This window comes from Dromiciops gliroides, chromosome 2, assembly GCF_019393635.1.
Source record: "Dromiciops gliroides isolate mDroGli1 chromosome 2, mDroGli1.pri, whole genome shotgun sequence".
Taxonomy (NCBI): Eukaryota; Metazoa; Chordata; class Mammalia; order Microbiotheria; family Microbiotheriidae; genus Dromiciops; species Dromiciops gliroides.
Genome location: NC_057862.1, coordinates 162,838,157 through 162,862,635, shown reverse-complemented (window position 1 = coordinate 162,862,635; position 24,479 = coordinate 162,838,157). Strand labels below are relative to the sequence as shown.

At 39.7% G+C, this 24,479-nt stretch overlaps 2 protein-coding genes across 7 annotated transcripts in view; one reads left to right on the top strand and one right to left on the bottom strand.

The window, feature by feature from the left end:
- CCPG1 (cell cycle progression 1) overlaps positions 1–11,200 on the bottom strand; it is a 73,071-nt gene extending 61,871 nt beyond the window's left edge. For 4 of the 5 annotated variants that reach the window (XM_043981935.1, XM_043981937.1, XM_043981938.1 and 1 more), the window contains exon 1: positions 11,035–11,200. The gene's annotated coding sequence lies outside the window, so the exon portion shown is untranslated. Of the gene's footprint in view, positions 1–2,190; positions 2,280–11,034 lie in introns of all 5 variants that reach the window. The other variant, XM_043981936.1, reaches the window with a different exon arrangement.
- Positions 11,201–11,352: 152 nt separating this feature from the next.
- Positions 11,353–23,909, top strand: C2H15orf65 (chromosome 2 C15orf65 homolog). 2 transcript variants are annotated; one of them, XM_043987909.1, is made up of 3 exons: positions 11,353–11,622; positions 12,488–12,535; positions 23,264–23,909. In XM_043987909.1, the coding sequence occupies exons 1-3, from the start codon at positions 11,620–11,622 to the stop codon at positions 23,618–23,620; spliced, it is 408 nt and encodes a 135-aa protein (XP_043843844.1). In that variant the 5' UTR covers positions 11,353–11,619; the 3' UTR covers positions 23,621–23,909. The 2 variants fall into 2 exon arrangements, with proteins under 2 accessions (XP_043843844.1, XP_043843845.1); XM_043987910.1 differs by lacking the exon at positions 12,488–12,535.
- Positions 23,910–24,479: the final 570 nt, after the last annotated feature.

Here is a 24,479-nt window from a genome sequence, read left to right as displayed (position 1 = left end):
AATAGTTTATTTAGGTGCTAGGGAAAGGAAACCAAGAGAGAAATCCTTGGACTTCTCATGGGGAGAAGGCATGGCACAGAGGTGTGACTCCAGGAGCAGGAGACAGGCAGATACTTTTATAGAGGACTGATGGAGGTAATCATCTGACTGTGGAAAGTTCCCTTATTGGGGGAGGACCATCCCCCACTGGTGATGGTTGGGGGAAGTTGGGTGAGGGGTGACTTCAGATCTCTCAAACCATCTCTCTCTCCCTCAAGCCACAAAGGCAGCAGCCACACCTAATCTTATCTTCCTGAAGGGTGGAAGAGACTGGAATGAAGGGTGGTGGTCCTGCAGCTAACTCAGTGTCAATCCAGTGCTGTTTATCTCTTTAGGTGTGTCTGTCCTTTGGTTTAGTTTCTCAAGGAGAAGGTTCTTTTGATTTACCCCAGAAAACTATATTGATTGTTTCCTTAATTTACAGGTTAACAAAGGTTACAAGTATCAAACTATTTGGATATACCAATGTTAATTTAAACTGACATTTATATAATGTAGCAGGAACCTCTTCCTTCAAACATACTGCTCTCCTATAATTTATCAAGTAAATCTCCTGGAACGTCCAATAGATTTCTATTACTGCTTATTTCCTTACAAATCATAAATATCAAAACTTAAAAGGATAGCACACTTAAATTATGTAAATTTTAGTAACAAAATCCATAACAGAAATGGTTTAATTTTCCAAATAATGGCTTAATAAGCAACAAAACAGGAACTGAGAAGAATATCCTTTCCATTAACCAGAAATCAGTGTATGCTAGACGCTATAGCCCACTGAACATTATCCCTACTTATAACCTAACTACAAATACTAACGAAATACATTAAATCTCAATATTTACAAAATCCAATGCCTTATCAAATACAGGTTATCTTTTTCTGGAAGATTAATGTTTTGTCGGTCTGTAAATTGATCAAGTGAGCATGAGATATCACCTAATTAAAAAAGAAAAGCCAAGCATGTAGGTCTTATCTGAATATACCAGTCAAATAAGAGGAAAATTAGATCAAAATAAGATCAGTTTCTACTCATATGTTAAAAGATATCATATTTATTTCCTGTTGGTTTTGTATTTCTAGTCCAACTGTTCATTCCCTACCCCCAAAATACTAGTAAAATTTATCAGCCAAATGAATTCATTTGCTTAGTCTTTTTATCTGCTAGGAAAATGACCATGAAGCTTAAGGATAAGTGGTATATACTAATATAGTATAATTGCTTTCAGTCTAGGTTTCTCAAGATCTTTCTTCATCAAATTTAATTGAAAAGAACACTGTATTAGAAGATGGAAGATGGGTTCTGGCCTCCATTCTGACATTTACTAGCTCTGTAATGATGGGCAAGTCTCTGAACCTGATTCTTCATCTAGAAAGAGGAGACAGGAATAATGAGCCTGAAGGAAAGACGGACTGAGAAGATCTGTCAGACAATTAAGAAGAAGAGGAGCAGACTCTGGGACTCTTTTAAGGTTTGTTACAAAAGCACTCACCTCACAATGTTATTAAGGACCTCAGTATATATCAATATAAGCTATTGTTAAAATTAAATACTGCTACATGCAAGAATACAAATGTAAAAAAAGAACATAGCCCCTACCTATAAAAGATATAAACAAGTAAGCATAATATAAAATAAAATGTGATCATAGTACAAGCAAGATTCAGACAAAATGTTCTAAGAAACTGTGAGGGAACAACAATAAACTATAAATTCAAAAGAATCAAGAAGAAATCCACCAGCCAAAACTTGACATAGGGACAATGAATTTAAAATGCACAGAGACAAATATTTCCTTTTTTTTTTTTTTAGTGAGGCAATTGGGGTTAAGTGACTTGCCCAGGGTCACACAGCTAGTAAGTGTTAAGTGTCTGAGGCTGGATTTGAACTCAGGTACTCCTGACTCTAGGGCCGGTGCTCTATCCACTGCGCCAACTAGCTGCCCCTGAGACAAACATTTTCAAACATGGCTGATATGAAAATTTGTTTTGTTATACTATGTATTGAATAGTTTGTTTTTAAATCTGCTCATTGTGGCATATGAGAGAGATATTAAAAACATACTTGTTACTTGAAAATAATAAATTATAAACCATTTTTAAGAAGAAAATGTGAAAGATCACATTCAGCTGGGATGGAGGATGTGGTACCTGAGCTGGGACTTGAAGGACCAAGACTTCAAAACATTTGGAGATGGGTAGGGAGTAGATTCCAGGCAAGGGGAAAAGCCCGTCTTGAATTGTGAAGGAAAGGGCATAGGATGGGATAGTTGTTAGACCATTGAGCATCAACTCAACCTGAGATCCATAAACTTATTTTAAGAATATCTTTATGGCTACATTTTTAAATTAAATATTTTTTTATTCAGCAAAAATTTGCCATTTCCCTCCTAACCACCACACCCCACAAAGAGAATGAAAGAAAAACAAAACCTGTTACAAACATGTATAATAGTCAAGCAAACAAATTTCCACACTGGACATTCTAATGTGTGTGTGTGTGTGTGTGTGTGTGTGTGGACACACACATATATGTATGTTTGTATGTATGTATGTGTATATGTATGTGTACATATATATATCTTAATATATGTTTCATTCTGAACTCTGAGTCTATCAGAAGGTAGATAGCATGTTTCTTCATGAGTGGCTAGTCATTACACTGATCAGAGTTCATGAGTATTTCAAAGATATTTGTCTATACAATATTTTTGTCATCATATAAATGATTGTCTTGGTTCTACTCACTTCACTATACATCAGTTCATTCATGTCTTCCCAGGTTTCTCTGAAACCATTTCTTACAACACATTTACATACCATAATTTGTTTGACCATTCATTGCTCAATGAATGGACATGCCCTCAGATTCCAATTCTTTGCCATGGCAAAAAAGGGCTATATATATATATTTGTGCACCCTTAAGAATTTGCTTACTTAGGTCTAACCCTTCCCTTAATCTACCCTCTTTCTAATTCCTGTCTCCTTTCTCCCATTTCTCTCCTATTTCCCTGAGTAAAATATATTTCTGTACCCAACTGTGTGAACTTTGACTACTTCATATGAGAATGTAGTTCAAGTGTCAGCTGCCTTTTTGTTTGAATCCATGTCTTATGAGATAACTTTCCCTAACCTTCCTTTCTTTGCTCCCTCCTCATTTTTCTTCCCCCTCCCTTTCCATTTTTCTTTTAAGATTATCCAAACATAACAGAACCACTCCCTTTATGACTCCAAATAATGATAGAATAACTGCATTTCAATATAATTTGTTTCCTTTGTGATCCTATGTATTGTATTTTGCATTTAAAAACATTCCGAAAAAGGGTCCACAGGCTTTACTCAATTGCCAAAGAAATCCATGACATCTTTTAAAAGTTTAAGAATTGGGGGGGGGGGGCAGCTAGATGGCGCAGTGGATAAGGCACCGGCCCTGGATTCAGGAGTACCTGAGTTCAAATCTGGCCTCCGACACTTAACACTTACTAGCTGTGTGACCCTGGGCAAGTCACTTAACCCCAACTGCCTCACCAAAAAAAAAAAAAAAAAGAATTGGGGGGGAAGGGAGAGATGGAGTAAAATAAACCTAGAAAAGTAAATTAGAGCCAGACTGTGGTTAAATGCCAGGGTAAGGTATTTTATCCTATAAATGAGAAGCCACTGGGTTCAGAACAAGAGAATGACTTGATATATTAGGAAGATTACTTTGGCAGCTATTGAGTGAATAGATGAGATATACTAGAAAGAAAAAGAATAGTTGGCAGGCTGTTCTAATAGCCCAGAAAGACATAAATAAGGTCCTAAATTAGGAAGGTAGTACCCAAATGAAAGCACTAGATTTGGAAACAGAGAATCTGGTGTCTTATTAGCTAGGTGTCCTGTGAAACTACTTTACCTCTGAAAGGTTATATTTCCTCAATATAAAATGGGAGGGGGGCAGCTAGGTGGCGCAGTGGATAAAGCACCCGCCCTGGTTTCAGGAGGACCTGAGTTCAAATCTGGCCTCAGACACTTGACACTTACTAGCTGTGTGACCCTGGGCAAGTCACTTAACCCTAATTGCCCCAATTAAAAAAATAATAAATGAATGAATGAATAAATAAATTTTTTAAATGGGAGGACTAGACTAAATGGTCCCTGAAGTCATTTCCAATTCCAAATTAGGTGAAAAAGGAGATGACATAGAAAGAGACACTGTACAGACAGACTAAATAAGTCTTGACAATTAACTGTACCAAAGTGAGGAAGAGGATTTGTCCTTAAATATCTGGCAGTATAGGGGTACCATCCAGAGTACTAAAAAAATTAGGAAGTGAAGGCATATAGAGAAATGATGAGTTTAATTTGAATACAGAGTTTGAGATACTGGTAGGAAATTTATGTGGAGATGTCTGGTAAGTAGTTGGAAATGGTAAGTTGGAGCTCAAGGAAAAAATTAGGGCTATATATATATGTTTATAAGTGAACTAAACAGATGAGATTGTTAAGAGATTATATAGAAAGAAGAGAGAAAGGAGCCAAGACAAAGCCTTAGTGTACATACATATATGGAGGAGAAGAAGATGAAGTTCACACAGATAGTGTTAGAAGCAGGATTTGAACCAAAATCCCGACCCTAGTCATTGTCCTCATCCCAGGCTGCCTGTCCCATCTTTCCTAAGTCAGTCCTTTCTCTCAACTAACACAGTCTCTACCTTCATTACTTCTTTCCTAGACTACCACTAGTAGAAAGAACACAAAAGGACCTGGGTTCAAATCCCCAGCTTTGCCAATTGCTGATTGTGCACCTGGACAAGTCACTCACTCAACTTTTCTGGGTGTCAGTTTCCTCATTTGTAAAATGAGACTGGACTACACAACCTTTAAGGTCCTTTCAACTCTGAAACAATGAGATATGAAGACTTTTTGGAAGGGAGGGGGAGGATAAGGAGAGGAGTAGGGAGAGGAGAGATGGAGGAATAAATGCTTACTGGAATGAGATCAATGAGAAGAAGGGATCAAAAGACAAATGGAGGGGGTTAGCCTTGGCCAGGAGGGGACAACTCATCAAGCTATCAAAGTGATAATCCCCAAGTGTAGCTCTGATCATGTCACTTCCCTTATGCAAAAGGCTCCACTGGCTCCCTGGTACCTCTAGGTATATACAACTCTGACTTTTAAAGTCCCAGATTTATCATAGGTTATTCCCCTTCCTGCATACTATATTCCACCCCAAATGGACTACTTGCTATCCGTCATACGTGTCATTCCATCTTCTATCCCGATGCCTTGGAACAGGTTGTCCCCTTCCCACCTCACTTCAACATCTTAGATCCCTAGCCAGCTTCAAAGCTCTCAGTTAAATATAACCTCCTGGAAACTTTTTTGGATCCTACAGGGCTGTCATCCCCCTCCTCCCAACCTCAGCTGCTAGTACCACCCACACCACCAACAACAAACAAAAGTGCCATAAATTTACCTTTGTATCTATATGTAGTTTACCCCCCAAAGAAAGTAAACTCCTAGAGGACAGAGATTGTTTTGTTTTGTCTTTGTATTACCAGGGATACAGGCAAAGTGGCAGGAGGAAGAAGTGCCAGGAGGAAGGGAGATCGAAGTATTTAAAATTGTTGAAGAGGTTCTTAAAATTTGGAGCCAGAGATTCAAAGTAGAACTAGCCCTATAAAAGTTTTGGAGAAAAAAAACTGTCCCCTAGTCTTCAATCCACCTAGTCCTCTATGCCACCCCAACAAAAGGGAAAGATCAATCATTCAATAAGCATTTATTGTGTGCCAGGCACTGGGATATTTGGGGGGGAGGGTGAGGCAATTGGGGTTAAGTGACTTGCCCAGGGTCACACAGCTAATAAGTGTCAAGTGTCTGAGGCCAGATTTGAACTCAGGTCCTCCTGAATCCAAGGCCAGTGCTTTATCTACTGCACCACCTAGCTGCCTCTCCATTCATTTTTTATTTAGTTTATTTAGAGTTTTTTATTTAGAGGGAATTAGGATTCCCTCCCTCTCTCCCACCTCTCCCCCATCCTTTTTCTGCCCCCATCCTTTTGCGAAGGCAAGTAATATGGCACCCATTATACCTGTGAAGTCTCATAAACCCTATTTTCATATTAGCCTAGAAACACTTCTTGTAGACAGCTTTCTCTTTGCTCTCCCTATCCCCTGCCCTTACCTATTGCCTAATCCCAAAGTGGTACACACAGGGGCAAGGGTGGTGCATCAGAAGGCATGTTGGATTTGTAGTCAGTGGGTCTGGGTTGGAATCACACATATTCCCCATATGAGCTCAGCCAAGTCATTCCTGGACATCACTGTCCTCATCTCTTAAATGAAGGATCACTGGATCATAGATTTAGAACTGGAAGACTGTTTAGAAGTCACTGAGCCCAACCTTCTCATTTTAGAGATAAGGAAACTAAGGCTGAGGGAGGCTAATGGTATTTTTACTTAGACTGAGAGCTAAGGAAGCCAGAAGAAGGAAATGAGGAGGGAAAGAATTTCCAACATGATAGAGGTCAATGAAAATGCATGCAGTTGGGAGATGGAGTGTCTCTGGCTTACAGAGAAGAATAAACTATAAAACCAAAAAGGAAGAAAGGGCTTTAAAGGCCAAACAATGGATTTTACCTTTGATCCTGGAGAAAACAGGGAACCACTACAATTTACTGGATATTTTAAGTGACATGGTCAGAACTGAAATTTAGGAAAATCACTTTGACAGTTGAGTGTAGGATGGAGTAGACTGGAGAGAGAATTGGGGCAGGTTGGCCAACTAGCAGGCTACTGGAATAGTCTATGTGGTGCTAGTGTCTGAAGAAAGAAGAGGACATTTATGAGAGATGTTCCAAAGCAATAATCAACAGGACATGGCAACAGACTGGCTAAGGGAAGTGAGAGAGAGAGCATGAAAGGAGTTAAGGATGCAAATCTGGATGACTGGAATAATGGGGTAAGAAAGTATAAAAGACACGAAAGCTCAAAGTGATACCACTCCCAGGTCTTCTGTAGGAAGCTTGAATTAAATTCCTATAATAGCTAACATTTACCAAATAAGCTTTCCTCACAAATACCTAAGAAATACTCAAGAATACTTTTATGGGGGGCAGCTAGGTGGCACAGTGGATAGAGCACCGGCCCTGGAGTCAGGAGGACCTGAGTTCAAATCGGGCCTCAGACACTTAACACTTACTAGCTGTGTGACCCTGGGCAAGTCACTTAACCCCAATTGCCTCACTTAAAAAAAAAAAATACTTTTGAGGGTCAAGTGAAGCTTCCCTACATCCCCTGAATTAGTACTATAAAAAGGCAGCTATCTAGGATGGCTAAAAGACTATTTTGTCTGGTTCCTTTTGGCCTATCCATCATAAGTTTCTCTTATTTAATAAAATATATTTATTCATCCAACAATTATTCAGTGCTTCCAGTCTGCTAGGTGCAGCAAGAGAAAAAAATGAATAGATGAAAGATGAAAGGATATAGACCTCAACCTCAAAGAGCCCTAAATTTAGTGGAAGAAATAGGATTAGTACATATCTCTGTAAAAGTATATATATTTTGTAAAAGTGCAATAGGGGAGTTATACAAATAGGAACCATTGATGGACTCGTTTGAACCTGAGTTCAAATTCCAGTTCTGTTTACTTAGGACAAGTCACTTAACTTCTTTGGGCTGATCAGTTTTCTCAGGTGTGGTGTTTAAAAATTATAAGTGCTCACCCTATTATTGTCCCAAGTTTACAAAACGTAGCTCGGGTTTATCATATATTTATTACTTAGAAATTAGAGGGGCAGCTAGGTGGCACAGTGGATAGAGCACCGGCCCTGGATTCAGGAGGACCTGAGTTCAAATCCAGCCTCAGACACTTAACACTTACTAGCTGTGTGACTCTGGGCAACTCACTTAACCCCAATTGCCTCACCAAAAAAAAAAAGAAAAAAAAAAAGAAAGAGCACATGGCCCTGAAAAAGTTAGGAAAACCTAGCTAGGGTCTAGGGGAGAGAATCATCTGCGTCCTGCCTCCTGTTCTTTTTTTTTTTTTTTTGGTGAGGCAATTGGGGTTAAGTGACTTGCCCAGGGTCACACAGCTAGTAAGTGTTAAGTGTCTGAGGCCGGATTTGAACTCAGGTACTCCTGACTCCAGGGCCAGTACTCTATCCACTGTACCATCTAGCTGCCCCCTGCCTCCTGTTCTAAGCCAGTGAGCAATCAGTGAGCCAGTGAGTGTAAGCTCTGAGGGAAAGCCAAGAGACCGCCCTTACATACTGCTCAAAGCTAAGTGGGGGGGGCAGCTAGGTGGTGCAGTGGATAGAGCACCATCGCTGGATTCAGGAGGACCTGAGTTCAAATCCAGACTCAGACACTTGACACTTACTAGCTGTGTGACCCTGGGCAAGTCACAACCCCAATTGCCTCAACAAAAAGCTAATTGGCTAACATCATTCAAATTTATTGGTTTACTGGACTTGAGGGTAGTCCATGAGCAGAGCATGCTGAGGTCAGAGTTCAGAGAACACACCATCTCAGGGCCAGGCTTTCAGGTGTGGTTTTAGTTAACTTTAAGTGAGTTAATCAGCAAAGTCAATCCAATCAATCTTAATATTATCCCCTGGGGGGGGCCCTCTGGGCATCCCAAAAAACATTATTTTCTCAAATAGGTGTAAAATAAGAGGGAGGTTCTAGATGTCCTTTGAAATCCCTCCTAGCTCTAGATCTAATAGGCTGGGAAACAGTCAACATATTTATTAAGCATCTATTATATGGTAAGTACTGTGCTAAAATCAGGAATACAAAAACAGGCAAGGCAGTCAGTCCCTGCCCTCAAAGAGCTCACAATTTAATAAAGGAGAGAACAAGCAAACAAATACAAACAAGTTAGATTCAGGATAAACAGTAAATAATTCACAGAGAGTGCACACTAGAATTAAAGAGTAGTTGGGGAAAAGCTTGAAGCCAGAAGGCAGAGAAGCAGTTAGTTCTGGCTAGGAGATTCAGGAAAATCTATTAACATAAAATTATCAAACATCTAGATCTGGAGATCTAATAAGGTTAAACTGATTTTCCCAAGGTCACATAAGTAGTAAGCATCATCCTCTTTCTTCCTTTCATAGCCAAACTCCGTGAAAAAGATATCTACATACACTGAGTATCTCCACTTTTCCACCTTCCACTGACTGCAACCCTTTACAATCTGGTTTACTTTCCCACTAAGATAGCTGAAGATAGGACTCTCCAAGTTAACAATGCTCTCTAGATTGCTAAATTTCATGGTCTTGCCAGACATGGTAGCACACTTGGATGTCCCACTAACTTCTCAAACTAGGCATGTTGAAAATATAACTTGTTGTTTTCTTCTCATGTCCTCCTTCAACTTCCTTATTTCTGTTGAGGGCCCCATCCATCTTCCAATCACCCAGGTTCACTACTTGAGTATCATCATGATTCTCACATCTCAATATCCAATCAATTGTCAATCTTATCATTTCTCTTTCCAACATCCCTCACAACTTTCCCTCTCTATCTACTCACATACCATACCACCTTAATTCAGGCCCTTTGAGCCCTCTCTCTGAACTATCCATGCAATAGCCTCCTAATTGGTGGCGTCCTTGCCTAGAGTCTCTCCATCCATCCATCCATCCATCACACAGCTACCAAATTTATATTGCTAAAGTGCAGGTCTGATCACCTCATGTCATTTCCCATTTTAATAACTATCAATGAGTCCTCTGTATCCCATTAGATTGTGAGATTCTTGAGAGCAGGATCTGTTTTCAACTTTCTTTTCATCCCCTGTGCATAGTGCCTGGCACTTAATAATGCTTGTTGACTTGACCACCTGAAAAGAAAGGCTTAAGTCAAACTGTGAAATACCCATCACAATCTGGATCCAGCCTCTCTTTCTGAAGTGATAACGTTTTTATGCTCACTTTTGGCTCAACCAATCTACTTGCAGTTTGCTGTCCACCACATTTCCTGCTTCTGTGGCTTTGCACAGGCTAACCCTGCCAAGCCTAGAATGCTCTCTCTGTCGCTTGCCTCTTGACACCCCTTGCTCTCTCCCCAGACTCTGCTCAAGGATTGCTTCCCTCAAGAGGCCTTTCTTGGCTTCTCCAGGTCGTTACTTCCCCCTCCCCCACTCACCTTGTATTTATGCTACAAATACTCTGTTATTACTTATCACAGCCTAGGTATTCTCCCGGGAGAAAACAAGCTCTACAGATGCAATAACAGTCTCCACTTTGGTATTTGTATCCCCGGAGCCTAGCGCAGTGAAGAGCACATAGTAGGGACTTCATAAATGCTTGGGAGTTTGATTGCTTCACGGGAGAAACCCAAGCCGGGGTGATGAGCGGGCTGGTACAAGGGCAAAGAGGTGAACTGCCAAGGAGGGTGGGAATGCTGCCCAGTGAGAGCTTCCTACCCCTGGGGACCTGAACATCCTTCAGCGCTCGGGCAGAGCAGGAGGCTCAATAAATAAAGGGGGGCTGAATTGACTCGAAATCAAGGAAACTTACGACCCTCCCTCTCCCCCGCTCCCCCTCGGTTCCGATGTGAGCCCTCTGGTCAGGATGGAAGCGGCAGCTCCCATTCCAGGCTGAATTCGGTCGTTATTAGACGGTTCGGGGAACAGACAAAACAAACCTCACAAAGCAAATTCGGTCAGCAGGACCTGCGGTCTTGGTGAAGCGTTAGACTCCACGCCATATGGATCCCCCAAGGTTCCGTCCCAGCCTAGGGAAGGACACCTGGCATCTGAAACCCCTTTCCTCTTTCCATAAGCTCAAGATACACGACCCCGGAGGGGTCAACAGACACCCGAAGAGTTAACACACACCGATGCGCACATCCCGGAGAAGCCCCGGAGCCTCTCCCCGGAACCCCTGTGTGAGCCGGGGCTGAAGCCCCTGCCCGAGCCGACCCCTGAGGCGCTGGGGAGGGTGCCCGCCTCAGGCAGAAGCAGCACCGGGAGCCTCTGGGAGAACCCAAACGTGACGCGACTCGTACCTGAAAGTGGCCAGAGCCACCTCCCGAAGCCAGCGCTGGCAGTCGTGCTGGCGGCGATCCGAGGTTCGGGTCCCCAGTGACGCCTCTCATAAAAACAACAACCTGCTTCACAGGCTCCTGCAGCTGAGGAGACGGAGGCGACCGGCGGTGGCACCGAAGGGCATGCTGGGACGTGTGGTTCCCCCCTCACCCCGCCTTTAAGGGAAGGTGGAGTCGGAGAACTACGATTCCCATAGAGCAATGCGGCCCCGCCGTTGGGCGACATCAGGAAGCAGCGGCTCGCCCAGGGTGTCAGCTGTGCGATCACAACATCCGGGACTTAGCGCTAAAAGGGGCGCGCGAGCTCGTTGTTATGGAAACGGGTTCGGGGACTTCCCCGTCGCTGATTGTACTTACTTTACTCTGATTGATCTCGAGGGCGGGACCCAGTTTGCCTCAGCTCTTGCACTCTAATCTGCTTCCAGGGGGAGTGGCGGAGCATCTAGCGCTGTAGCGGGTGGAGCTCTCTTGGCCGCCTCCTCACCCGCCCACAGCTGGCTTTATTTAGTGTAGCGGAAACCGGCTTTGCTGAAGAGATTGAAGGAAATGGTGAGACTTTCCTCTGGAAATGACTGAGGTCGGGGCAGGGGTGATGGGAGGGATGGGTGATGGGAGAGATGGGTGATGGGAGGGATGGGTGATGGAGGGTGGGAGCGGGGGCGGGGCGGGGGGGTATTTCTGAGGATTGAGGACAATTAGGAACTGGGGTCGGGGAGGGGGTTAGAGAATAGGTAAGGTCATTCTCAGGCTACCTTGGTTATAAAGTGGGGCAGATGGGGGTACGGGAGTGGGGAAGGGTATTTGCCTCAAAAGACCAAGTTGTGTTGATGGGCAGAGCTGCCAACCTTGAACCCCCAGCAAGAAAAGCAGCGTGAAAAAAGATGCGCGAAGAATAGACGATGTCGAATTTTTTTTACTAAGTGGCAAAGGAGTAGGTTAACGAGGACCTCGGATGGCCCCCTATTTAGAGCCAAGGCAAAGAAAAAAATTGGGAAAGAAAATAAGTTGTTAGCAAAAGATGTAACTGTACCTTAAATTGGCTTGGACAATTTCAAAACATTTTCACTTCCGAGGTACTTCCAGAATTCAAATGTAATTTAAAATATTATTGTCCTCCTGTAAGGGAGAGCAGCTAGCTGGCATGATGATCCAGGCATACTGAAAAGAGCACTGGATCCATTGTTAGAAGACCACCTGCCTTCCAGCTCTAACATTCTATTATACCACTGTTCTTTTCTGATAACCATATGAAAATCTCATGATAAAGTAGACATTACCAGTAATTAAATTGTAACTAAAAAACAAAGCCTAATGTTAAGGGTCAAATATGTTCAACACTTATATACTAAGTTAACAATTTTAAAAAATAAAATAAAAACTGCCAAATAATTCTTTGGTCTAAATTTTATTGAAGCTTCCTGTTTTGAATGAACTGGATCCTCCCAAGTCTAAAACAGACATAGTAAGTATAATAGATCAAACTTTTTCTAAGTACCTACTGTGGGCTAGGCCCTGAAGATACAAAGATAAAACGGTTCAATTCAATAGTATTTATTAAATTCCTACCACTTACAACACAGTCCTTTTGGCATTCAAAGAGCTTACGGTATTATAGGCACATATGCTGCAAAACATGTATTAGATAGAATACATATACTTTTATGCCCCCTGTGGTTCTTTAGGAGTTACACACTTTATGTTATACATGTTACAGCTTTATGTTATAGAAAACAGCATGGTTATGTATATACCTAACCATAACTGCCTGCTTATTATAGTCCTTTCCCTCTTCCAGGACAGGGGGGTGATTAACAGCCCTCACCTAGTGAAGATTAGACAATTTGGGGATGGAACAATTCTCAGATGGAGAAAATCCCCCTTCCCAGAACCAGTCTTCGAAGTTTAGTGGTAGCAGTTATCCAGGAAGATTATATAGGGAGCTAACTCATGATGGTCTAGGAAAAAAACACAAGTCTCAGACCTGGGATCCAGTCCTAGATTCAGCTGCTAACCAACTATGTAACTTTAGGCAAATAAAGTAGCTATTCTGTGAATCAGTTCCCTCCTGCTATAAAATGAGGATAATTATACTACCTCTAGTGGTTTTCTCGGAGATAAAGTAGTAAATATGAAAGTGCTTTGAAAAAGTCAAACATGTTTTATAAGTATAAGCTTTTGTTATGTTTAGTATACAGTGAAGCATTTGTGAGGTGAGCCATACCTCTTACTGTTTTGGGTCATAGTTTCCCCACTTCCATCAGGGTAAATGTGGGACTATATCCTCCATGCTTGTTTGGTTGCACTAAGGCTAAGAGCCTCTTACTGTTTACTTATTTCAACTATTTAATATCTTTAGTATTTATCAGAGTGTTAAGTGAATTGGTTCTATTAACCAGACAATTGCTATAACTGTGTGATTTAGTATTGCTCTTTTTTCCATCACATCTGCCACCCCTAACCCGAAGACCTAGCTGCACATCTTTGTTGCAGATTTTCACTATTTCAAACAGGGATTCAGAGATTTTTTGAGGGATGTACTTAAGGATGCACAATTAATTATTGTATCATTTGATCTAGATAGCATTTATGCCCTGGGGAAAGTCCTCTGGAACCTAATAGTTTGGGTTTTTTGTTTGTTTGTTTTTTCCCCACAAACTCCCTTCATCTTAAGTTGCTTTCTTTCACATTCTTGCCATCTTCTAGTACTCAAACTTGGAGTCCTCAAAGAAGGTATTTCATCCCTTCCCCCCTTTTCTTATGATGACCATTCCTTCTCTTATAGTATAAAAAAGCCTTTTTTTAGGAGGCCCAAGTGAGGCAAAAAGATAGGATCTGCAGGCAATCTACCACTGTAATTGGTCAAAAGAATTACCATGAAGAATTACTAAGGACCAAAGATTTCATTTCACACAAGTATGGAGAGCCAGAAGAATTTTATGATGAGCTGCATAGAGATTATCATATTTGTATTTCTGTCATTGGCAAGAAACTGATATCTAAATTCAAAATACAGGCCAGTCATCCTTCCAAAAAAGAAGGTAAGAGAGCTCAAGGAATGTTTTTCCACTTTCCAGTTAGCAGGGAGAGTATAGAAAAATAGAAAGGCTTAAGACACAGAGATAAAGAGATCATAAGAGGCAGAAATTAATTATGACCTATGTCAGAGCATTGCTGGCTAGGAGAATGGAATAAAGAGAAGAAAGAGAAGGACCATTGAATATTTGTAGTTAAATAATGGATCTCAGACTTTTTCTGCTGAGGGGGAACTTTGATGCTCTGAAGAGGATGCAACTACTTAAACTCCAAGGAATGATAATATGGATCTGGGATGCCATTAGGGGAGACGCCATGACTTGGGAGTAAGGATCAGAGTGGAAAGAGTCAAGTAGAGTTTAAATGAGTAGTGTTCACATTCCTTGAGGGGTCTTTCAACAATGGTTGGACAAGCAATTGTCAGGTATGTTATAGTGGAGATTTCTTTTGTGTATGAGTTTGACTATGCGGCCACTGATTGTTTCTGAAAACTCTGAAACTGAATCTATTAATGCACTAAGGAGTACTGAAGCAATTATTTGTCTAGCTAACATTAACAGAAAGAATCGCTATGTTGCTGAAGCATGGATCTAAGAAGTAACACAAACTCCCCAAAATTGTCACCCTTCATTGTTATTCTATGGATTCACATGGGAACAAATGATATGAGCAGAAAGAGCATAGAAAACATTGCTGGGATGATGAGGTCTTAAAGAAGAAACCGAAACCCTTAAGGACATTGATGGTATTTTCATCACAGCTAACAAAGGCAAGAGCTAAAGAGAAAAGCAGAAATAGGAAGGATCAGCTGTTTCAATTCCAGAAGACTTATGATAAAACATGCTACCAACTGCAGGTAGCAAGGTACAGAATGAAGCAAATCTGTATTATATACATACATAGTACATGTATATCCATATACACACATATTTTTAACATAGCTAAGGGACATTTATTTTGCTTGATAACATATTTGTAAGGTATTTTATTTTTCCATGAGGGGAGGGAGAAGTGGGAGGGAAAGAATTCAAAGCAAAATTAAATTAAATGAAAAAAAGAAAAAGATGTCATCTGACACTGGGATATGAAAACCTTTACCACAACTTGAGGCAGCAAAGTGATTCAGTGGATAAAGCACTGGGCCAGGAGTCAGGAGAACCAGAATTTAAATACAGTCTCACACACTTAACTAGCTATATGACTTTAGTCAAGTTACTTAACCTTTGTCTGCCTCAGTCTTCTCAACTGTAAAATGGAGATAATGATAGCACATACTTTGAAGTATTATTGTAAGGATCAAATGAGATATATGTAAAGTGCTTAGCACATTGCTAGGACATAGCGGTCACTTAATAAACACTTAAAAAAACCCTTAAAAGATAGAAATGAAAGGCTCTTAAGCATGGAATTAGATGTATTACATCTAATGAGGGCTGGTAAAAAAAATGAATTTGCCTAGAATCTTGCAAATCTAATTTTAAAAATTAAATATAAAAAGAGAAAGAAAATGGTCTATCAAACTAAATAACAGAATATTTACAGCATAAGAAGAGCAACAAAAGTAGAGAAACCCAATAGTTTATAGAAGATAGAACTCAAAAAACTAACTCTGGGGCTTCAGATGTCTGTATGCAAATGAACGAAGTATGGTAAGAAGAAAATGAATTAAAGATCCTAACTCAAGAAGACAGATTTAACCTGAAACTTGGTGAGTTGGGGGTGAGGGGTGGGCAGGGAACATAATGTAAATTTGGAAAATATATTCATAAGAGGAAACCCAAGAACCAGAATGGGGAAGCATGATAAGAGCATTTTGATAAAGATCAGTAAAGAAGCAAGTCATAATGTCCTAGGTTTATACCACAAAACACCTAGATGAATTTTGGAAAACATCACATGAAAATATGATATATATAATAGTAATGAAGGACTGTAATTATCCACATATCTGCTCTAGCTCTTTCTGCCAAAAGTAGTGTAGTTAATTAATTATTGGTTCATCTTTTAAATAATTTCATCTCTTAAAAGGTAAAAGAACCAGCAAAGGGGATCTGCTATCCACCTGATTTTCACTACCAATGGAGAACTGGTGCTTCATGCAAAAATGCCAGAGACCTTGGGAGGATACAACCTTCCAACTTAGAATTTATGATAAGTTTCCAAAGATTTAGGGAAGGAACAAATAGAACCTTATGGATTAAGATTCTGAAGGGTGAATTGCCCTAAAAATGACAGGAAGGTATAATGAGCCTAAAGACATTTCCAATGAAAAAGGAGTTTTCTAAAAACTCATGAAGGAATTCATGAACTTTTTTAAAAAGACGTGCAGAAGAGAAAAGCAAGAGCAGACAATACTGGATGAATATGAAGCAAAGTACTATTCTGTAAGAAGAGTGTCAAGAGTGCCTAAAGCTCGAAATGCACTAAGGCTGACAAATGTCAAAGATGACAAAAATGGGAGAAAAGAGGAGAATCAAAGAAGTGACGTTACCATTGGTTAAGAAGGATAGAGAAATAACAGAAGACAAAACAAAAACAAAAACAAAAAACCTTGGGGGCAGCTAGGTGGCACAGTGGATAAAGCACCTGCCCTGGATTCAGGAGGACCTGAGTTCAAGTCTGGCCTCAGACACTTGACACTTAGTAGCTGTTTGACCCTGGGCAAGTCACTTAACCCTTGTTGCCCCGCCAAAACAAAACAAAAATAAAATAATAACAGAAGACAGAAGAAACATCTCAACTCTTATGTTGCTTCTGTTCTCTGCCAAGAAGAATGATTTTTAGACTACAAAGAGTAGAACCAAAATAGCTAATGGGGGGAAGTAAAGCCCATCACAAATAAAGAGATAATAAAAGATCATCTAGCTGCCTTTTAGGAATTCAATTCATAAGGCCTAGATGAACTAGATTCCATTCCACAGTTCTGAAAGAACTGGTGAATATGAACTGAGCCACTGCCAAAAGACTTTACAAAATCATGAACAACAGGACTGGGCAATGGTAAATGCCCTGGCTTTTTTAAAAAGGAAAGAGAGTGCAATCTGCAAGCTATAGACTAAGAAGTTTGCCTTGAATTCCTAGCAAGATTTTTATGGTGTTTTGGTTTTGTTCAAATTTTTTTTTTTTTTTGGTGAGGCAGTTGGGGTTAAGTGACTTGCCGAGGGTCACACAGCTAGTAAGTGTCAAGTGTCTGAGGTCAGATTTGAACTCATGTCCTCCTGAATCCAGGGCCACTGCTCTATCCACTGCACCACCTAGGTGCCCCCCCCCCCCGCCATGATGTTTTAAAAGGATGATGAATGAACATCTAAAAAGGAAATTATCACAAATAGCCAGTGTGACTTCATGAAGAATTGGTCATCTTGTACTAATCTTTTTATTTTTATTTTTTTGACAGAGGTTCTAGGTCAGCAGATCAGGGAAATGCTACAGTATATAATTTCAGCAAAATGTTTGACAGCCTCTTGTGCTATGCTTGTTGACAAGATATGAAGAAGTATCATCACTGAAAATTCCTGTTATCCTATCTTTCACTTTTTCCCCAGACCATCACCATTGATTTGGGTTTGCCTTTTTCCCCCATAGGCAACAATTTCAATACGTCACTGCCCTCTATCCTTGCATCTTTAACCCTTTGTTCTTCAGTCATTAAAGTCCTCCAACATTCCTACTATCTCCCATGTTCCTTCTCCTTTTCTCTACATCTCATAACTCCTTCATATTATCCCTCATTCTCCCCTCCTTTACTTCAGGCTCTAATGAAGTCATGGCCCTTCTCACCAAGGCCAACTCTACTGTATGTACCCTCAACAATCACTATTTGCCTCCACACCTCCCTTTCCCCTCTGGGGCCCCCCTCCCGCCGTGTGTGTGTGTGTGTGTGTGTGTGTGTGTGTGTGTGTGTGTGTGTGTTGTCTGTCTGTCTGTGTCTGTCTGTGTGTCTGTATCTGTCTGTGTGTCTGTCTGTCTTTGTCTGTGTCTGTCTGTCTGTCTCCTTATGCAAACCACAACTACACTCTGCCATCCCCTCAAGCTATCTTCTTAAATTTGTCCTCTCTTTTATAGCCAAATTCTTTGAAAATCACTGCCTCCACTTTTCCTGTCATTCATTCAATCTTTTGCAACCTTTTCATCATTCAAATGAAATTGTTCTCTAAAGTTACCAAGCTTAATGGCCTTTTCTTAGTCTTCATCCTTCTTTATCTCTCTGCTGCATTCAACATTATTAACTACCATCTCTTCCTAAATCCTCTCTTTTCACTGAGTTTTCATTACATTGTTTTCTTGGTTCTCTTTCTACCAGTTTAAACACTCCTTAGTCTCCTTTGCTGGATCATCATCCATATCATGCTCTCTAACCATGGGTATATACCAGTGGTATCAAATTCAAATAGAAACAGGGGTCACTATACCATTATATAAGGAGCCCTGTGGACTGCATATAGACTTAGAAAACCACAAATGAACATCATCTATGTTTTATTTCATTCTTATTTATTTTTGTTAAATATTTCCCAATTACATCTTAATCTGGTTCAGGCTCCACTTAAGAGTACCCACAGGTTATGTTTGATATCTTTAGTGTATGCCAAGACTTTGCCCTGGATACTTTCTTCTCTTCTCTTTACATTTTCTTACTCTGTCATCATATCAGCTCCCATGGATTCAATTATCATCTCTATGTAGCAAGTGACTCCCAGATTTATACATATTTCCCTAGTTTCTTTCCTGAGCTCCAGTTCCATATTACCAACTACCTATTGGATACTTCATACTGAATGTCCCATAGACATCTCAAACTCAACCTGTCAAACAAAATTCATTCTCTAATCTCCCAAATCAGCCTGTCTTCTAAACTTCGCTATTTCTGTCAAGGGCACCACCATTCTTCTAGTCAAGAAGGTTCACTTGTTTAGTCATTTAGTTGGGTCTGACTCTAAGTGACTTCATGGATATTATCCATGGGGTTTTCCTGGCAAAGATACTGGAGTGGTTTTCCATTTCCTTCTCCAGCACATCCCCATTATACAGATGAGGAACTGAAACAAATAGGGGTTAAGTGACTTGCCCAGGGTCACACAGCTAGTTAGTGTCCAAGACCAGATTTGAACTCATCTTCCAAGTCAGGGCCTCTATCTACTGCACTATCTAGCCTTGGTTCCTCACTATTACTCATTCATATATCAAATCTATTGCCAAATATTGCCATTTCTACCTTTACTACCTCACTTGCATCTGTTCCCTTTTCTCTACTCACATGGCTATAATTGGTCTCCCTCAAGTCTCTCCTTACCCCAGTTCATGCTCCACACACCAACCAAAACGATTTTCCTTGAGCACAAGTCTGACCATGTAACTCCCCTACTCAAAACTCTACCACTTATTACCTCTAGAATCAAGTATAAACTCTATTTGGCATTTAAAGCCTTTTATGGTGAGGCCCCAACCCACCTTTCTAGCCTTATTACACATAACTCCTTTTCATGCATACCACCCCAGGTAATTTTTTTACTGTTCCTCATACACAGCACTCAAATAGCCTCTCCATGCCTTCCACTGGAATGCATCCCCATGCCTGAAATGCATTCTTTCCTCACTCACCTCTTTGAATATTCATTTTCTTTCATGGCTCAGCTCAAGCTCCACCTTCTACATGAAGTCTCTTTTTTTAAGTAATCAGGGTTAAGTGATTTACTGAGGGTCACACAGCTAATAAAGTGTCTGAGGATGGATTTGAACTCAGGTCCTCCTGACTCCAGGGCCAGTGCTCCTTCCACTGCACCACCTACCTGCCCCATGAAGTCTTTATCACCCTATGTTACTGCATTCCCTAGAAAATCACCACATATATAATTTACATATTCCTCCCTATTGTCTCCCCCAGCTAGATTATAAATTTCTCAAAGGGAGAGAATATTTCACTTTTGTCTCTGTATCCCCAGTATCACCCCCTCTCAAAGAGAAAGACTTATTTTTATCTCTGGATCACCAATCCATTTCACTTTATTTCTCCTTAAGCCCCCAATACTGTTCCCCTTCATCTCCCTACCAGATAACCTGACTATCCACTATACAGAAAAAATTGAGGCCATCCATATTGACTTCTCTTGTCTTCTCTACTCAATACTTCAAAAATATATTTATCAGTTGCCCTATCCTTCTTTGCACCAGTCAGTCTCAGAGTATGACGTAGTCCTTTTCTTTGCTAAGGCTAACCCTGTTATACCCTTAATCCTACCTTTCTCCATAGCCTCTCAGTCTATTCATTATTTTTTCCCTCATCTTTAGCTTTTCCTTACCAGCTCTTTCCCCCTCTGCCTACAAATATGTCATGGTCTTATGATCCTTAAAAAAAAAACTCCATTTGACCCTGCTGCTATCTCCTCAAACTTTCATCTTCTCCTTTTTACTGCTAATTTTTTGTTGTTGTTTGGTCATTTCAGTCATGTCCAACTTTTCATGACCCCATTTGGGTGTTTTGGGGTTTTTGGGCAAAGATCCTGGAGTGGTTTGCTATTTCCTTCTCCAGCTCATTTTACAAGATGAAGAACCTGAAGCAGAGTTAAGTGTCTTGCCCAGGGCACAGACAGAAAGTGTCTGTGGCCAGACTGAACTCAGGAAGGTGAGTCTTCCTGAATCTAGGCCCAGTAGTCTAAACTCCTAGAAAAATTTACATATGATCCTTGCCTCTACCTCTTCACTATCCATTTCCTTTCTTTCCCACGTAATTTAGTTTTACACCTACCACAATTAAACTGTTCCCTCAAACATCACCATGGTCTAATTAACTTTCTCACTCTCCTTGACACTCTACAGCTTATGAAATTGTACATCACTACATCATCACTCTTAGATATTCTTTCCTCCTATAACTTGCATGGCTCTGCTCTCTTCTGGCTCTTCTTTCTGAACTAGTCCTCTTTAACTCTCCTTTGATGAATCACTTTTCTTCTGTACCTCAGGTATAAATGTCTACCACCCAATCTATCTTAGACGACCCTTTTCTATTCTTTTACCCTTGCTGATCTCATCTGCTCCTGTGGGTTCAATTACTATCTTCTACACAGGTGTTCTTATAAATCTATATACCCAGCCCTAATTGAACCCCTGAACTCCAGTTTGTATTGTCAGTTGCCTGCTATATACCTCTACCTACATGTCCCATCAGTATCTAAAACTCACCATGTTTAAACTAATCATTGTCCCAACTGAATCCACCCTTCCTCCAAAATTTGCTGTGTTCAAAGAAGGTACTACTACCAACATCCCAGTCACACAAATTCATAACCTCAAAGTTATTCTTGACCTTTCTCTTTGTGGATTCAGTCAGTTGTTCCCAGCTGATAACTACCTGAAAGGATACAAATAAGCAGTTTTCAAAGGGAGAAATTAAAGCTATTAATAGCAATGTAAAAAAGGCTCCCAATCACTAATAATTAGAGAAATGCAAATCAAAGTAATAGGCAGCTAGATGGTACAATGGTTAGACTTCTTGACATGGAGTCAGAAATGTGTACCATCTTCTTAAGTTCAAATCTGACCTCAAATACTTACTACCTAGGTGACCCTGGGTCATTCACTTAACCTTGTTTGCCTCAGTTTCCTCATCTATAACATGATCTGGAGAAGGAAGTAGCAAACCATTCCAGAAAAAAAAAACAAAAAACATCTCCAAATGGGGTCAAACGTGGCTGTAATAACTAAACAACAACAAAAAATTAAAGTAACATTGATATTCTACCTCAAACTCATCAGATTGGCAAAGTTGACCCAAAATAGGAAAACGACGAATAATGGAGAAACTGTGGAAAAACAAGCACCTTAATGTACTGTTGGTAGAGCGATGAAATGGTGTGGCCATCTAGAAAGTAATTTGGAATTATGCCCCCAAAGTCATTAAACTCTGAATACATACCCTTTGACCCAGTGATACCTCTACTAGACCTACAGCCCCATAAAGATAAAAGAAACAGAAAAAGAATCCATACATATTATGAAAATATTTATAGAAGTTCTTTTTTATAGTAGCAAAATAAAAACTAAGGGGGTGTTGATTAGTTGGAGAATGGCTGAGCAAATTATGATTATATGAATTTAATAGAATACTGTTGTGCTTTAAGAAATAATAAAGGGAACAGTTTCAGTGAAACCTGGGAAGATTTATATGAGTCAACACAGAGTAAAGTGAACAGAACAAGGAGAATAACCTGTACAATAACAACAATGCTGTAAAAGCAAATAACTTTGAAAGCATTAAGAATTCTTATCAAGTATTTGCCAACTGTGAGTCTAGAGGACCAATGATGAAAAATTCTTCCCACCTCCTGAATTTTTATTGACAAAAATAAAATTTAATTAAAAATTGTATTTAGTCAGTTGTCAATTTTACCTCCACAATATCTCTAGAATCCATCCCTTCTCTACACTCAAATGCCTATCACCCTAGTTCTGAACTTTATCAGCTTTCACCTGGACTACTACAATAGCCTCATAATTGCTCCTCCTGCCCTCAGTCTCTTCCATACAGGTGTCAAATTTCCTAATCTACAAGTCTGAATTGGTTGCTTACTCTTGCTCTAAAAGCTTCGGTGACTTCTCTATTGTACCTGGTTAAAAATATAGGCCCTCTATAATCTGGCTTCAAGCTACCTTTCTGTCCCTGTTTCATGTTATTCTCTATTCATGTACATCCCTTGTATTCCAGCTAAACAGCATTACTGACTGTTTTCTGAATTTAACCTATCTTCCACCTATGTTCTTATATACAAACTGTGCTCCAAGCCTAAAAATGAACTTTTTCCTCATCTTCAGCTTTCAGAATCCTTATCTTCCTTTAACATTTAGCTTAGGTGATCCTTGCCTTACATAGCTTTCCCTAATCTTCCCTCCCCTGCATTCTTAGTATTCTTTCCTTAGCCCCTTAAATTTTCCAAGAACACTTGTCTCCCCCTTCCTTCCCTATCCTGTCTTATATTATGTTACTTAAGTAGGATGGAAGTTCTTTGGGGGCAGGAACTAAGGTATTTTTGTATCCCCAGAAATTCTCAAAATGCCTTACACACAGAAGGCACTTAATACTTCTTGAGTTGAATTTGTCAAGTTGAGTAGTCCTATTTCTCAAACTTGCTGAGAATAATATGATGTATTTATCTTTTAGGAAAAGAAAATTACTTCAACGAAGAAGAAACTGCCTGCAAAGAAAGAACCAAAGCCTGTAGACCTTCCTCCCTGTGTAAATCCAGGCAATCCTGTATTTTCCTGTATGTTGGATCCACCTACCCTCTGTACATCTACTACACTGTCAAAACCTCAGATGATCATGTATAAAACAACTTCAGGGGATTATGGCGAAGTAACACCTATAGCTCCATTTCTTCCCTGCAAATATTTCCCAAGGAATGAGACATTTACAAATCACCTTAGACTGACTGGAATGTTTCAGAATCATTATCTTAACACTGTTCTTGACAGAGGCAGAGTCATTGACTTTCCAAATTTTCAACACACTCTATGAAAATACTATTTGTATTTATGAGCAAAGTGTTATTTTGGGAAAATGTTCATTTAAAATTAGGGCTAAAAGTCATTCATGTAACAAAAATATTTGGACCAGGTTGAAGATACTTTAAATGAATAAACCAGGTGGTTAAGGTAATTGTCTTCTTACCTGAATGACAGATCTTTGATTTTAATGTTTCTCACCCTACCCCTGTAGAAAAATTATAAAATAGCAATTACCTCTCAAAGACAATATATTCAGAATAGGCGAAGTAAATAAATATAATAAAAGAAATGAAATTGGATATATCCTTATCGAAGCTATTTCTTTATACTTTGGATTTATCTTCAAAAGAACTTCAAAATGTTTTTATTATCTCATTTGTATGGAAAACACCCTTGTTATAAGTTGCTCTAGGCAAATAATGAAGTAAAAGAAGAATTTGCACCTATTTTCAGATTATTTTAATCTTTATTTTTAAAAAGCAAAATAGCAAATTAAAAACAATAAGGTGTTCAGTGTGTAAGTACCTATGTTTCTAAAACTACTTATGCTATTTTGTGTTCAATACGAAAAGAATTTCACATGAACATGTAACAATTCTATAAAATTCTCTGTAAGTAGTAACTGGTAAACCATTCCCTTCTTTAATGCATAGATGAAAAAAAAATTTTTAGTGTTAAGATAATAGGCTTTTGAATGACCATAGGAGAAAATTCAGGGTGAGGGAGGAGGTACTTAAAACAGATGAACTCTTTTCCGGTAAAGTTTTAAAAGCTAAAGTATTCTCATGGCAAACCCATAAGTAAAAAGTAGAATAGTTGCATAAGGAAAACGAGAGCAAAATGGTTGAATTTGACAGATGCTATATATA